We start from the raw sequence: 13,385 nt of genomic DNA, 5'->3' as shown, positions 1-13,385 counted from the left end.
TACATTATTAATGATGATTAAACCATCAATTATTTGTTTCATACTGTACTGGTAATTATTCTAAGGTGTTTAAGAGATTTCAATCATTATAATGTACACTTGTCAGCCAAACAGATTTCAGTAAACATTAAATCATTTTCTAAATACATGTAACCTGCCATTTGCTCATTATCTAATTCTTGCAACACATTCCACTAGCTATCAGGCATGACCCTTCAGAGGTTTTGGACCTATGTGGTCCTAAAATACATACAGGACATGTAAAGCTGAATTCTGATTCCTCAAGGAATCCCACGATGGGTCCTTCTTACCTTTGCACACTGCATGTGGTTGCAGCCCTCATTCTTCTGGATTGGGGACTTGCAGTTGGCGCAAGGTTTGGAGTTGGTCAGCAACCACAGGCAGTTGGCAGCGTCCTCATAGGCCTCACTCACTCCCACAACTTTGTGAAGGTGACAGGAGCATATGGAGCATGCAAAAACAGAGAGGTTGAAATCGTACTTGTGTAATCTTCTGTGAGAATCAGATTAGGAATGACTCATATTTCTCTGTTTCTTGACAAAATATTGGAAGTTTTTCACTACACATATTTCTCACATATATTTTATTATTACTTTTTCTAGTTTATACATATATAATATTAATACACTTATTATTTTAATGTATTTCCATAGATCTCTTTTAATACAAATTTATATACAGCATATGTGACAATTACAATATATAAAGGGGCAAATACATATATGAAAAAAAACAGGTATAGTTTGAAAAAGCAGGGTGTATTTTGCCTCTTTATAAAATTTTCTATGCTTTCCAAAATATTTATAACATACTATGGAAAGGTTCTGAACTGTGGTAACCACGTTAGTATGTATTCAAATTGCTGTCATCTTTACTTTTTTTGTTAATGTTGACTAAGAAAATAACTGTCCTGTGCAAACCCAAATTTTATTAGTTTTTTTAGTGAATGCTACATATCATTAAGCCATTTCCTACAACTCCCTTGCAGTTCACCCTCAACTTTTCTATTATTATCACCTATTGGCGTGAATTAGTTTTAAAGCAATAAAAATCTTCATGGAACACTACTCAATCACAGGAGCAGACTGGGCTAAAAGTCAAAACTGGACAAAGTAAATGAAGTTATATGCAGGAATAAACTGACTAATTAATGAAACAAAGCTTTAAAAGGAAGGGAAGGAGTTTTGCATACCCTGACTGAACCACACATGTATTTGTGGGGAGGAATGTTCTACAAAGTATGCTGCAGTTAAAGTGTAAGCAGCCTCTCGTTCAGGAGTATAACTTTCATCCCCTTTTACGCTGTTTTTCAACCAATGTTGAAAACACTTTTTACTTTATGCAACTAAAAAAAAAATCTGCTCATTTTGGTCTAAAATCTGCTTCATTTTGGTCTAAAACCAAAAGACCAAAATGGCATCAAAACACCCACACCCTCCCTGTTGGCCCTGCATGGCTCTTACGTTCTTCTGGTTTCATTTCAGATATTTTCTGTAGCCAGTCCTTCCAGGTCTGGCAGTCACAGGGTTCGTGTGCTTCACCAAGACATTCCCTGAAAAAGAAGGTGCATACACAGTTACTTATAACTCACAGATTTAAAGTCAAAATTAGTTCAAGCTAAAAAACAACAACAACAACAACAACAAAAAAAAGCCCAGAATTTAATTAAGTCAGGAAAACAAAATAACATTGTTTTAAAATACACTCAGACTACTTGCTCACAAGCATAGATGACTATTATTTATAAAGAATTTAAATGGGACGGGAAAGGAGAGAAGTCTTAAAATTACAAACGGAAATAAATCAGCTGGCTTGCAGTTTGTTCTTATACCTGGGTATTATTTTAGTGCCACCAAAGTGCTCATATAGTTTCTGTGATAAAGGTAAACCAGACTACAGAGTTTATCCAAAAGCAGGTAGTTTGCTATAACAGAAATATATTTTATGTAGAATTACTTGCATCTGTTCAGTTGCAATAATCAACCTTTAACTAGATTCAAGCTTTTAATCCAGAACAAGATCAAAGCCCTTCAACGCCAGCACTAAGTATTTATGGGTGTTTACTCCTTCCACCAGATCTTCTTAAATGGGGGCTTGAACTTATTTACATGGACACAGTGGAGTAATGAGTCTCTTGAGCTTCTCCTGAAGTTACTACAAGGATTGAGGATGGCAATCACTACTATACAGTGGCAGCAGATATACGGCTTCCAGATGGTGCTTCAGTGTGGATGTGTCACTATGCACTCTGGATTTGTAATAGCTCCTTTTTTTCTACTGGAATGGCAGCAAATAGCCTCAGACATCTGCCATATCAAAGCAAATAATTTCAGATGGGCACCAGCTGCATCAGAGCATACACAAGTTTGCTGCAGATCTAGTGCAGTTTGCTGCACTCTCTTGCAGTGCAGGTTCAGAAGCTACATCAATACTCTTCTGCTTGCCCTTGTCCACATTTTAAACAGGAATTCAGGAAGAAAGAAAAGGTTACGGGAACAGTTTTGAACATTTTTTCCCTTAGCTAGTCTGCTAATAAAAAAGCTTAAATTCAGCACACATGCATCTCTGGTTTGGACTTAAGATCTTAGCTGGGAAAGACTGTACTAGAATGAATAACTGGTCTGTAATAAGGTGATTTCAGCCTTGGTTGAAAGTTAACACCTTTCACATCTGTGGGACAGTAGGACACTTAAATCATTGACTTCAACAGTGCCAAGACCCTCTCACAGTATATAGTATTTGTTGCCAGAAAGGACTGAAACTAGCAAAGATTTAACATTGACAAGCTCAGTTTTAAGTTAAAAGCTGATTGATTAGTCAATCTTTTATGGGGGGTGGGAGGAGGGTCATGTGTCTTTGATACTTTCAAATTTGTAGATTTGTGGATTTTTAATGAAGTTCAGTCATATCTATATCTAAACCTTTATATCTTTATCTATCTATATACAACAGTTACAACAGTTGTTCAAGAACAACTTCTCATGGAAGAAGCTCTTTCCTCAGCCCACCCAAAACAAGCATTTTTATGCTGGGATGTCATTTTACTAGAGTAAGAGCATTAAGTCCACTGTTCATGAAAGTTTTTATGAAAGTTGTATTTTGGATAGACTTCCTGACAGCAGTGAATGAAAGGAAATAACACGAGCAGCTGTGCCAATTATCAGCAGGAGCCTCCCCAGATGCCTTGCTCAATACTCAGCAGGATGATTTATAGGAAGGCACAACACATACTTATTAAAATTGTAGCAAGTTTCAACACAACAAGTTAAAATTCATAGAAGGGCTAAAAGAAGAATGTAGTTCTGGATTTTTTCCCTCTCATGATAATACATTTTGAACCAAAACAGCAAAACACTGTTGCAGCTTATAACTGGCATCCCAAGTGCACCTGAGAAGCTGTCGCTCCTGCAGAATGAGACTCTGCCCCTTGTCCATATCTAGGGTGAAAGGAGTGAGGACTGATGGTACAAAACTAAGTGTGCACTGCCTGCTAAGACAATTTTCCCCAAGTGTCTGCTTGCTACAATTCCTTGTACTTCTGAAACTGCTTGAAGGGGGTTCTAAGATGTTGAATGGATCTGATAATAAAATGATGTAGGATTTGTGCACAGTTTTAATGTATGCCACATTTAAATAATTCAGAATACTTTTTCTGAAAGGGAATTGTATTTGCCACAATTGATTACATTTTGTTGAAGATGCTGTTAGTGGTGCGTAATGAAAACTGAGTAAATTCTAGGAAACTCTGCATTGAAGAGGAACATTCCTACGCCTACATTAAAAAGAGAAAAAAAGAAACTGTTCAATAGACTCAGAGAATTTTCTTGCTTTTATGAGCAGGAAGGCTATAGATAAAGTGATAAAAAGTGATTATCTAGGGGTTGGTTTTCTAATACATAAATTCAGAAGAATGTCTTACTAAATGCAGGATCAATTGCTATTACAATGTCTAAGCTGTGGGGTAGAACTCGCAGAACTGACAGAAATATGGGACTGTGAGATGTGCTGATTGACATTTAAAGAGAGAAAGCAAGCTCCCTTTAAACACACAGTAATGATGAAAACTCTTGAACTGAGAGGACCACATCCATGCATAGAGTTTTTCTACTGTAGGACTAGTGGGGTGTCCTTAGCAAATGGCTCTGATTTGAGGTACTACAGGATGTTTTTGCTGCTAGCAGAACTTTCTTACCATTGCTGAAACTCTCCATTCACTTTTGTGGGGATGAAAAAAGAGGCTTTGGAAAGGCCTTCTTGGACATTTTGTTGCTAACCTGAAGTATTTTTCAAGACCTTAACTACATTTGCTTGTGCAGTATTTCAAAGCATTGATGTAAAAAGAATATACAGAAATATTATCAGGAAACATAAAACCTCAATTTCTCCTGAAAATTAGTCATTCAGAGGACATTTTCACTCCCAGAGAACATTCTAGGGAGCTAGTACATTCAGTCCATGTAAAGGAATCAGAAGCTGCCATTGTCTGAAGGTTCATGTCAATATGACACTGAAGTGGTGTCAGGTTCCTTCAGGTTAATGGAAAAATTGATTCTCTACCATCAGAAGCGAGGATGAGAGGATGGCACCTGCTTGTGGAATAGCACTAAGTTTTATTGTATGTTCATTGGTAGAAAACATTTTCTGGTTTGTTTCCATGGGATTTGTTTCTTTCTGAGTTCTTCATCCATTGTAAATAACCTCTTCCCAAGAAAGTAATGTTTTCTGGCTTTTGTGGTTGTTTCATCCAGGTGTATTTTCTTTTTCTTTTTTTCCCCATTCTTTCTTTCATTCATATGGGAAAAGAACTAAAATCAGAGGTATCTTTCACTAAGAATTATGATACTTGGAATCAAGCAGATGATTTAGGATGTCCTTGTATAATAGTTTCAATTGAAAAATGAAGAATTGCTGAACTTGTCTGAATGTCTGTACTTTGGTTGACTCTTTTTCATTTTCCAACATAAAGATGTCCCACTACAACAGTCATAAATTTTCAGTCTGATAATGTCAAGGAAAAATATGCCAAATTTTTTTTTTTTTACTTTTGTTGATGCTGTTACGTCCTTTTCTAGGAAGTGCTGAAGAGCAACAATCTGAGGGATGTTTTAAAAAATATCTGGCTTTTTATTCCTTCTTGAGCTCGTATTCATCTTAAAACCCAGTAGAAGATAAAAGAAAGAAAAAGTGCTGAACTTCAAGTGAAACAAAGGTGGGAGTGATCCTGCAAACAGAATAGGTATGTGGGAAGGAAATGGTCCTTCATGGCCCCATCTAAACTCCAGCTTCTTTGATGTGATTCTAGCAAAATTCAGAAAGAGCTAAACATTGCTGGTTTTCTACATTACAACAGAGAATGTGCCATGTTTTGATCATACAACTATCCAGACACAAAAATCCCTGTTCCAGTATCCCTTTTCCTCTCTTCCCTTAGAACAGAACATCACAACACTCTATGCTGTTATTTTGCACTTAACAGAGACAATAATGACTACTGGATTATAAATCTTTGAGTGCCCTAAAATACTACAATATTTGAGTAGTGCATGGATAGAGGATAGTACAGTCATTTACCATTCCATACTAATTTCTGTTGCACTCTTGGTGTCATGTGGAACTTTTAAATTAGTCCCTGGCATAGCAGTGACTGTGAGTTTATGCAGAGGCAGGTAAGTTTCCAGTACTAACCAGCAGAAAAGATGTCCTTTCCCACAATCTACTGCAGGGGCTTTTAGCATAGGGAAGCTGAGTGTATCTGATCCTGTTGAATTTGACCCTTGTCTTGTCAGCCTTACTGCTCTTTCACAGCCAGGTATAGGACACCATTTAATAGCAGGATTATTTTCAACAAAGGCCTGTGGGGAAAAAAAAGAAAAAAAAGAAAAAATTTTACCACATAAGATCAGATTTCATCCTTGATATAAAACAATCTGTATTCATAGTCCTCCTTTGAAGGAACAAAGCAAAAAACTGTAAGGACAGTCTTGTAGCTACAAAGATAGACTTTTAAATATAGTTATAGAAAGGGAGTAATTGAATTTCAACTCTTTTTTTAGTAACAACAGTACTTCAGACTTACACTAAAAATGAAATTACTTACATTCCAAACACATGTTCAATCTCTGCAAGTTAATTCCTTTGTGATGTGGCTTACAGTAAACTACTATATATGCACTGGCAATACACTCATTAGCGGAACTGATTCTTTCAGTTGGAAAGAATGAAAACCTTACTGATTAAACAAAAATCCCACAATAAACCAGAAATCAGAACTAGACTAACTCAGTAATTTCCTTCCCATCTTTTTTTCGCTAATGTAACAAGCCTTCTTTTGTAAAAACTGTATCTAATAAAGGAGGAGAAAAAAGGAACTTCCACTACTTTGCTTCAAACCTATTCTGATCAACAGTCATTTAAAATAAAATATGCAAAAGTTGAGTCAGATCTGGTAATTTAATTTGCATCTCACTGTGCAATAAAGAGACTTGTTGCAGAGAAAGTACTGTACTGTAAATGAAAAAATACTTCTCTACCTCTGCCCTGCCACCACTGATAAAGTAGCACATTTCTCAAGACTAGCTCATTACTACGCTGGTATAAAAGAAGAAAGCTGAATTAAAAGATTGCTTTTAAAAACAAATTGCAATGATGAAAACAAATACATTAAAAAACCCAGGAAAACCAAATCAAGATTTTCCTACTCCTCTACCCATATACAGTAATCATATCAAGCACTATACTAGGAAGTTTTTTAAAAGGAAACAGATGCTATTTCTGAATGCAGTAAAAACAAGCTGAAAACTTTTAAAATTTCAGATTTCAAACACAAACAACTCTGATTAAAATCTTCATATCACCTGTTACGAAAATGAGTTTGATAAAATTATTTTATTAATACTGCATTAGGCAACATACTATGGAAATATGGCATTTCTACTTAAGGAATACATAAAATGTTCTTTCTTTTTTCTCTGTGGTACAGCAAACATTGATATTATGCTATATAAGAGCCAATACATATGTGCACATATTTGTTTATGAATTTCTACTTGGAAAGTTCCAGATATATTGCAGCATTTCATACAGAAGCTTTAAGTTACTTTTTATAAAATGGAATAGAGTTCAAGAGTACAAGAACAGTTTGATAATTTACCTTAATGTCAAATTGAAGGTATCGCTTGTCCATCTCCTTGGAAACCACACTTTCTATGATGTCTACAGGCACAAGCTGGAAACAATCATATGCTGGGCAAAAAATGTTGTGAGCTTCACCCTCCTGAATTTTCAGATTCAAAAATCTGCCAGAATTTTGCCAGTATTTGTGAATAAAAAGTAAAAGGGAAAAGGCTGTTGAATACTTTACACTTATGTTCACAGGTATTCACAATAATTACTTTTCAAAGAGAGAAATAAAAGTATCCCTTTCTGCTTAAAAGAGCTACAAATTTGATGAACAGCACAGTTTTAAAATATAACACTGTCATGGTTCAAATGTGAACATCATCAGCAATATTTAGCCCTATGTTCGTGGTTTCCATCCTTTCCATTTATCACGCAGCTCTTTATTGTTTAATTAAACTGAGCATTATTCTACCTTAGATCAGAAACAGAATATGTCAGTGCAATTAATCTAGGAAATAATTAATTTAGTATGCAATTCTTTTCTACAACTGTGCTAATAAAACTAGGTCTGTTTTTGGACACAAATGTCTAAACACAGAACAAGCTCAAAAATCTGCTGAAAGCTAGACTTGAACAGTTGTTTAGTTTGAAAAAGCTGTTACAGGCTTATTAATCTGACAACCAGAATGATACCATTCTAACTTTAATCATTTAAAGGATAGGCAGTTATTCTACAGTAGTCACCTGAGATCCTTTAATAGTTAAGGTAGAGATACCTGTCAATTCATTCCATCTTAGATTTGTATCTTAGAGTTGGGTAACTCAGTCCTGGCTATGCTCCAAGTGACTTAGGAATGACTGGCTCAGAAAGATGAATTCCACCCTCAGTGTGCCACCACAAACACTTGCCACTGAACTGTCGCTCTGAGCCTGTGGCTCTGAGCTGGCCCCTGTGTCCTGCACAAAGGACACACAGTCCAGAAGCCAAATTAGAAGCACCACATCAAACCAGCGATCTCTCGGTAACTCCTACATTCTGTCCAGGGATTTGCAAGGCAAGAGAAGCACGACTAACAATTTTCTTGCCACTGAAAGGAACTGCCTTCGGAAAGCTCATATGGAAAAGAAAGTTCTCTTCCTTAGCACCAGGCCTACGGGTTCATAGGAATGGGGCTGATCTGCAGTAGGAATAGCTATGCAGAAATGGTGCTGTAACAAGACACTACAGGGGTAGAGATCAAGTAGTACTATCTTCTGAATGGGGACACAAATGAATACAAAGCACCACATACAGATAGTTATTTCCTAGTTATTCCTAGGAAATATGATTAATATTTATACTACCATAATTATCCATGTCTGAGTTTTTTACTCGCATGACTACTCTGACCTATGCAGTAACAAGAGCATTAGATTAATAGAACTTCTAAGTGAAATCTACCCCTCAGTTATTAGCCCCCCACATAAAGAAAGAATTTTAATTGCTTTTCTGATTGGAAATGGATTCACAATGCCTAAGTTCAGTGTGCTAAACTCAGAGATGGAATTAAGCATGTGCTTAATTTAGAAACTGTAAACCCCAATGCTGCCAGCACCACACACACTGAACGAATCAAGAGTAGGCTTATCTATTTACACACAAGCTTAAAACATTTGATTAAGAATTTTGCTTAGTCAGAACCTAAACAAACATTACATAAGCCTAAACCAGTTGGTAATGGTTGTTTGAGTGACAACTAAAATATTCCATAGGTTCAAACCAGCAACTCTTTGAAACCCAAACAGTACTTTAGCATTAGCTGTTTATGGTCTCTGTCCTTTCCTCTTCAACACAGCAAGTATGAAAGTTTCTCACATGACAGAGAAGTCCAGATACTCACGCTTCCCAGCAAGCTCTGCAGAAGTCATGTCCACAAGGCATATCCACTGGGTCTTCAAACACAGAAATATTACACATGCAAATGTCACACTGTAAATGACAAAAATGCTTCTGATTAAGAAATACCCTAAAGCTTTTTGTATTGTTAGCAGAATGAGTTATGTTGGAAAATCTCAGCAAAAATTTAAAGCAGCGCTCGGTAGGGGAAAAAAAAATCTAACTGTGTCCAGAAAAAAAAGTTATTTAAGCTACAGGAATGGGAAAGATTTGGTATCTCTGTTTTTATAACTCTCTATCCAGAGAGCATATTTTGGGCTGCTTTTTGCAGTGTCCTTGAGCTCAGCAAGTGCTTCACTCTGTAGAGTGTTGGAATCTCAGAGTTCTAGGTCCAAATGGAGCTGTGTTTTTCATCAGCTTCACACACAGCCAGAAATGAGTTTGGAGATGACAGAGGCTACAGGAAATGTTTAGCATCTCACAGAGTCAGGTCTAAATCAAGGTGGAGCAGTTTGAGCATGCAGCAGCAGCAGCAAATACTTTAAGTAATAACCTACATATATATAATTTTTTTTAAAAAGACTTAGAGGTTTTTGATCAAAATGAAGAATAAGTTACATTACAAATACTCCAACATAAGATATAATTGCTGAATTTTACAGAAGTAGGTACTAAAGAAAAAATAACACTGAATACTGAGACACTTACTCTGAAAGAGTTAAAGAGTAGGGATGAAAATACTCACTGCTTATGGTTATGTGTGGAAGTAAATACTAATGCTCTTCAAGAAATACAAAAGTATTTTTCTTTTCATTGAAACAAAGACACCATGAAAATGTATTTCAACTTTCAATGCATTAGGTATTATATACACATAGGACATTTTCAGAAAGTTAGCCTGTGGTATGCCACTTTAAAAGCACTTACATTACAGCCAAAATGAAATCAAACAAAAAATAATGGCCTTTTAAGTGTAAAACTCAGTGAAGATACGTATTGTTCCTTCATTCATTTAAACTTATTGTCTTACCAAAATTAAATATTTTAGAAGTTGACAATGCATTAAAAATAATCTCTATTAAATTTATATGAGCTGTAAATTTTGTTTAAATGTATCTTTAAAGTAAGGAATTTAATGAAGCCCCAAGTTAAAATATCAAATAAAAATGTTTACTAGAACCGTTTATAAAATGAGATGCAAATGCAAAACATATAAAGGAGCTTTATACCTTGTGGCTTTATTTTATCTATTCCCTTTAGTTTTCATTTTCCTGGCAAAATGAGATTTGATAGTTCAGATAAGATTCTTAAACAAACAGAAACATTAAATGTGTAACTCTGGACTTGGATTGAGGCACACTAGATCTAGAATGGCAATCATTATCCACACCTGCATTCCTGGCTTATGGACCATCAATGAAAAACAAAACACACAATGTAAAACTGAGGATATATAATCTCCTGTTCAACATTTTAATTAGGAATTATTCACGGACAATATTTAACTGCTAATGGAAATAAATGTACAATAACAATATATCTTCTATAGAGCTTCTTTTACAGCATTTTACAATTAAAGAAATAAAATATTTTTATGTGGCAATGCAAAATCTTAATTTTAATATGAAATTTAGGGATGATCCATCTGAAAGACTGCATGTAATAGTCTAAAAAAAAAAGCTTAGATCATGGAGCAATAGTTTTATAATGCTGCAGCTGTGGATTATTAAAAAGAGAACTCTGTCTTCCAAAAGAGCCACACTGATTTTAATGAAAGGCGCTTTCATATTTTAAATTTGCAATAGCTTTGTAAACCGCTTGAAGCAGCCCACACATAGTAAAAGTAATTATAAGCTTACAGTACACTAGTGGGCTGACATTTCAAAATGCAGACAAAGACAATTTTGTTTTCTAAAGAAAAAAATTTCAAAAGGCAAGGTTCACAGAACTGCGTACATTCGGGGAAATGGATACAATGAAAGTGAACATCTTGATAGGGATGAGATGAAAAGTTCAAAAGAGCCAAATGCAATGATGTGACTGTAGCTGTCTAAAATGAGTTTGTGAATGACAGCCAAGGTAAAAACAGAATGGTTTGTATCTGCCAGATGCTGAACTGTTTTATCATATAGAATGTTTAAGGTGTCAACTTCTCTGTTCACCACTTTTGGAAAAAGAAGCACTTTATACGTTCACAAAGGTATTTTTGGCAGCTCCCCTGTCTACACAGGTGCACTACGTTTAGAAATCAGCTGTTTTGCCCTGCCAGTTTAAGATCTATTTCTAAATTTACCACAGCTGTCTCCATGTCTCCTGGTGAGGGGCTGATTTCATCAGGGGAAGTGACAGAAGAGCGAGTAGTGCGTGGGGTCCGTGGAGAAGGGAGCGTGTCCCACGCGTTGTATCCGCTCGGAGGGGGGGTTGGCATCTGAACCCCTGAACGCTGGCAGCAGTTCTCCGGGTTACACATCCAGGCTTCAAGTAACTTCTCCCTGTCCCAGTCTTCAAAAATATAGAGATACAGGAAATTATGCACCTGACAATGTTTAAAATATATTTAGTAACTGCACCCTCAAAAGAACAGGAAACAAAAAAAAATTAAAATAAAGAACTATAATGAAGTGTGATTGAATCTCAGACATGACATTTCAGAGAACACACTCCAAGATAATATGTAATGCAATGCATTTTTGTAAATAATTGCATCACAAGCATCTCTTGTCCCTGTAATATGTCTTAACATATTTTTGTTATTTATTTACAGCAATTGTAGTAGCTAGAAGACTCAGCTGAAAACCAGAACTGTACTGACTATCACAGACAGATGAAAATATACCAGCCCTCACACCAATGAATTTTCATTATTTTTTCTTTCTATGAAAAAAATAATTGTTTAATATGGATTCAATTTTAACTGTTGTGGTTTTTGTTTGGTTTGTTTTTTTTTTAAATGAAGCCAGTAAATACAGGAAGAAAACTAAGATTACCAGAAGATTTGTGACTAAATGAGTTTCCAGTCTTTATATATATATATATGCATATAAATGTGTTTTGGGGGGGGGGGGGGGGAATTCCATCTAAGTACAAAGAAAATTTCATATATTTTCACTACATTTTATTCTGCAATTGTTAGTGAATGTTTTACTTTTATTCATAATTAACACTGTCCATTTATATACAAAAAACAACTAGTGAAACAATATATAATATAATTATTTGAAATGCATTCTGTTTCTGATTCCGAAGATTAATACTAAAGATATCTTCAGAATTGCAGTTTTTCCTACCCAAAATACTTAAAAGTTCTCATTTAAGTATAAATCTATCAAATTTCTGTACAGATTTTAATCTAAACTCATCAACACTACACACAGATCAGACAAACTTGAATTTCATAAACTGTTAGAAATTTCTCAATTTTTTCCTACTGCTTTAAATAACTGTTTTAAAGTTTGGGGATTTTTTGAAGTGCTGGGTACCCCCAAAGAAACATCAATGTTATTAACCAGAAGGTGTTTTTTATTTTTATTTCTTTTTATTTTTATAAGGAAAAGATAGTTCTCCTATCCTGTATTAGTGCTGGAAAAAAATGATATGTGTTATAAGCACCGAACTTAGTAAATGTATTGCCTCTGTAAAAAACCTCTTTGAGCTGCAGATCATTTATTGATCAGTTCCTTACTTATCTAAGCTAAAACATATCACAGGTTAGTTTAATTTCATTTGTTTTAAGATATAGACCCACACACTTACACATCAAAATTTACAAATTTTATCAGCATTTTTTCATACTACCCTGAGTTTATAACCTTTCAGAGTGGGTCTGACTGATGTTAAAATACATATAAAATTTGCTAGAAATTTTCTTGACCTTTGTTGCACTGTATCTTTAAAATACGCAAGGGCTGAGATACGTCACTAAACAGATCAATTTTGTTCTCTTTACTAACTTATGAATTTTAGTAAAACACAAGGTATATTTGTTGAATTGCCTATTTTTTATCCTGAAATCCATTGCTGTATACTGAATTAGAAGAGAAACAATGTTGAAAAAACACTTGTAGAAAAACTGTAAAGCTTTCATGACTGCCACAATAACATTTTTTTAATCTTGGCTTTAATTCTACATATTTCTGTCTCTCAAGTAGAAGAAAAAAAAGAAAATACCCTCTTAATGTCTGTGTCAATAAATTGATCTAGTTGTACAATAAAAGAAAGCAAAGTCTGGTGGATTAAATATTATATGCCTGTAAACTATTAAACATTATATAAGTATGATCTTTCCAGGAATTTAAAACATGCTTTTCATACCTTGTGTTAATTAAACCAAGATTTCACATTATTCTTTTGTGAATTTCAAGATTTAATG

The 13,385-nt window shown here is 34.9% G+C and overlaps 1 protein-coding gene across 4 annotated transcripts in view; it reads right to left on the bottom strand.

Moving 5' to 3' along the window:
- ANKIB1 (ankyrin repeat and IBR domain containing 1) overlaps nt 1–13,385 on the bottom strand; it is an 88,596-nt gene that overhangs the window by 14,779 nt on the left and 60,432 nt on the right. For all 4 annotated transcript variants that reach the window (XM_053971382.1, XM_053971540.1, XM_053971460.1 and 1 more), the window contains exons 6-11: nt 11,310–11,518; nt 9,021–9,109; nt 7,172–7,316; nt 5,707–5,873; nt 1,485–1,573; nt 312–442 (exon numbers count right to left, since the gene is read on the bottom strand). In XM_053971382.1, the coding sequence (XP_053827357.1) occupies nt 312–442; nt 1,485–1,573; nt 5,707–5,873; nt 7,172–7,316; nt 9,021–9,109; nt 11,310–11,518 (830 nt within the window). The remainder of the gene's footprint in view (nt 1–311; nt 443–1,484; nt 1,574–5,706; nt 5,874–7,171; nt 7,317–9,020; nt 9,110–11,309; nt 11,519–13,385) is intronic.

Source organism: Vidua macroura, chromosome 1 (genome assembly GCF_024509145.1).
Source record: "Vidua macroura isolate BioBank_ID:100142 chromosome 1, ASM2450914v1, whole genome shotgun sequence".
Lineage (NCBI taxonomy): Eukaryota > Metazoa > Chordata > Aves > Passeriformes > Viduidae > Vidua > Vidua macroura.
Note: the sequence above shows the minus strand (reverse complement) of the source record. Positions and strands in the feature narration are given on the sequence as shown.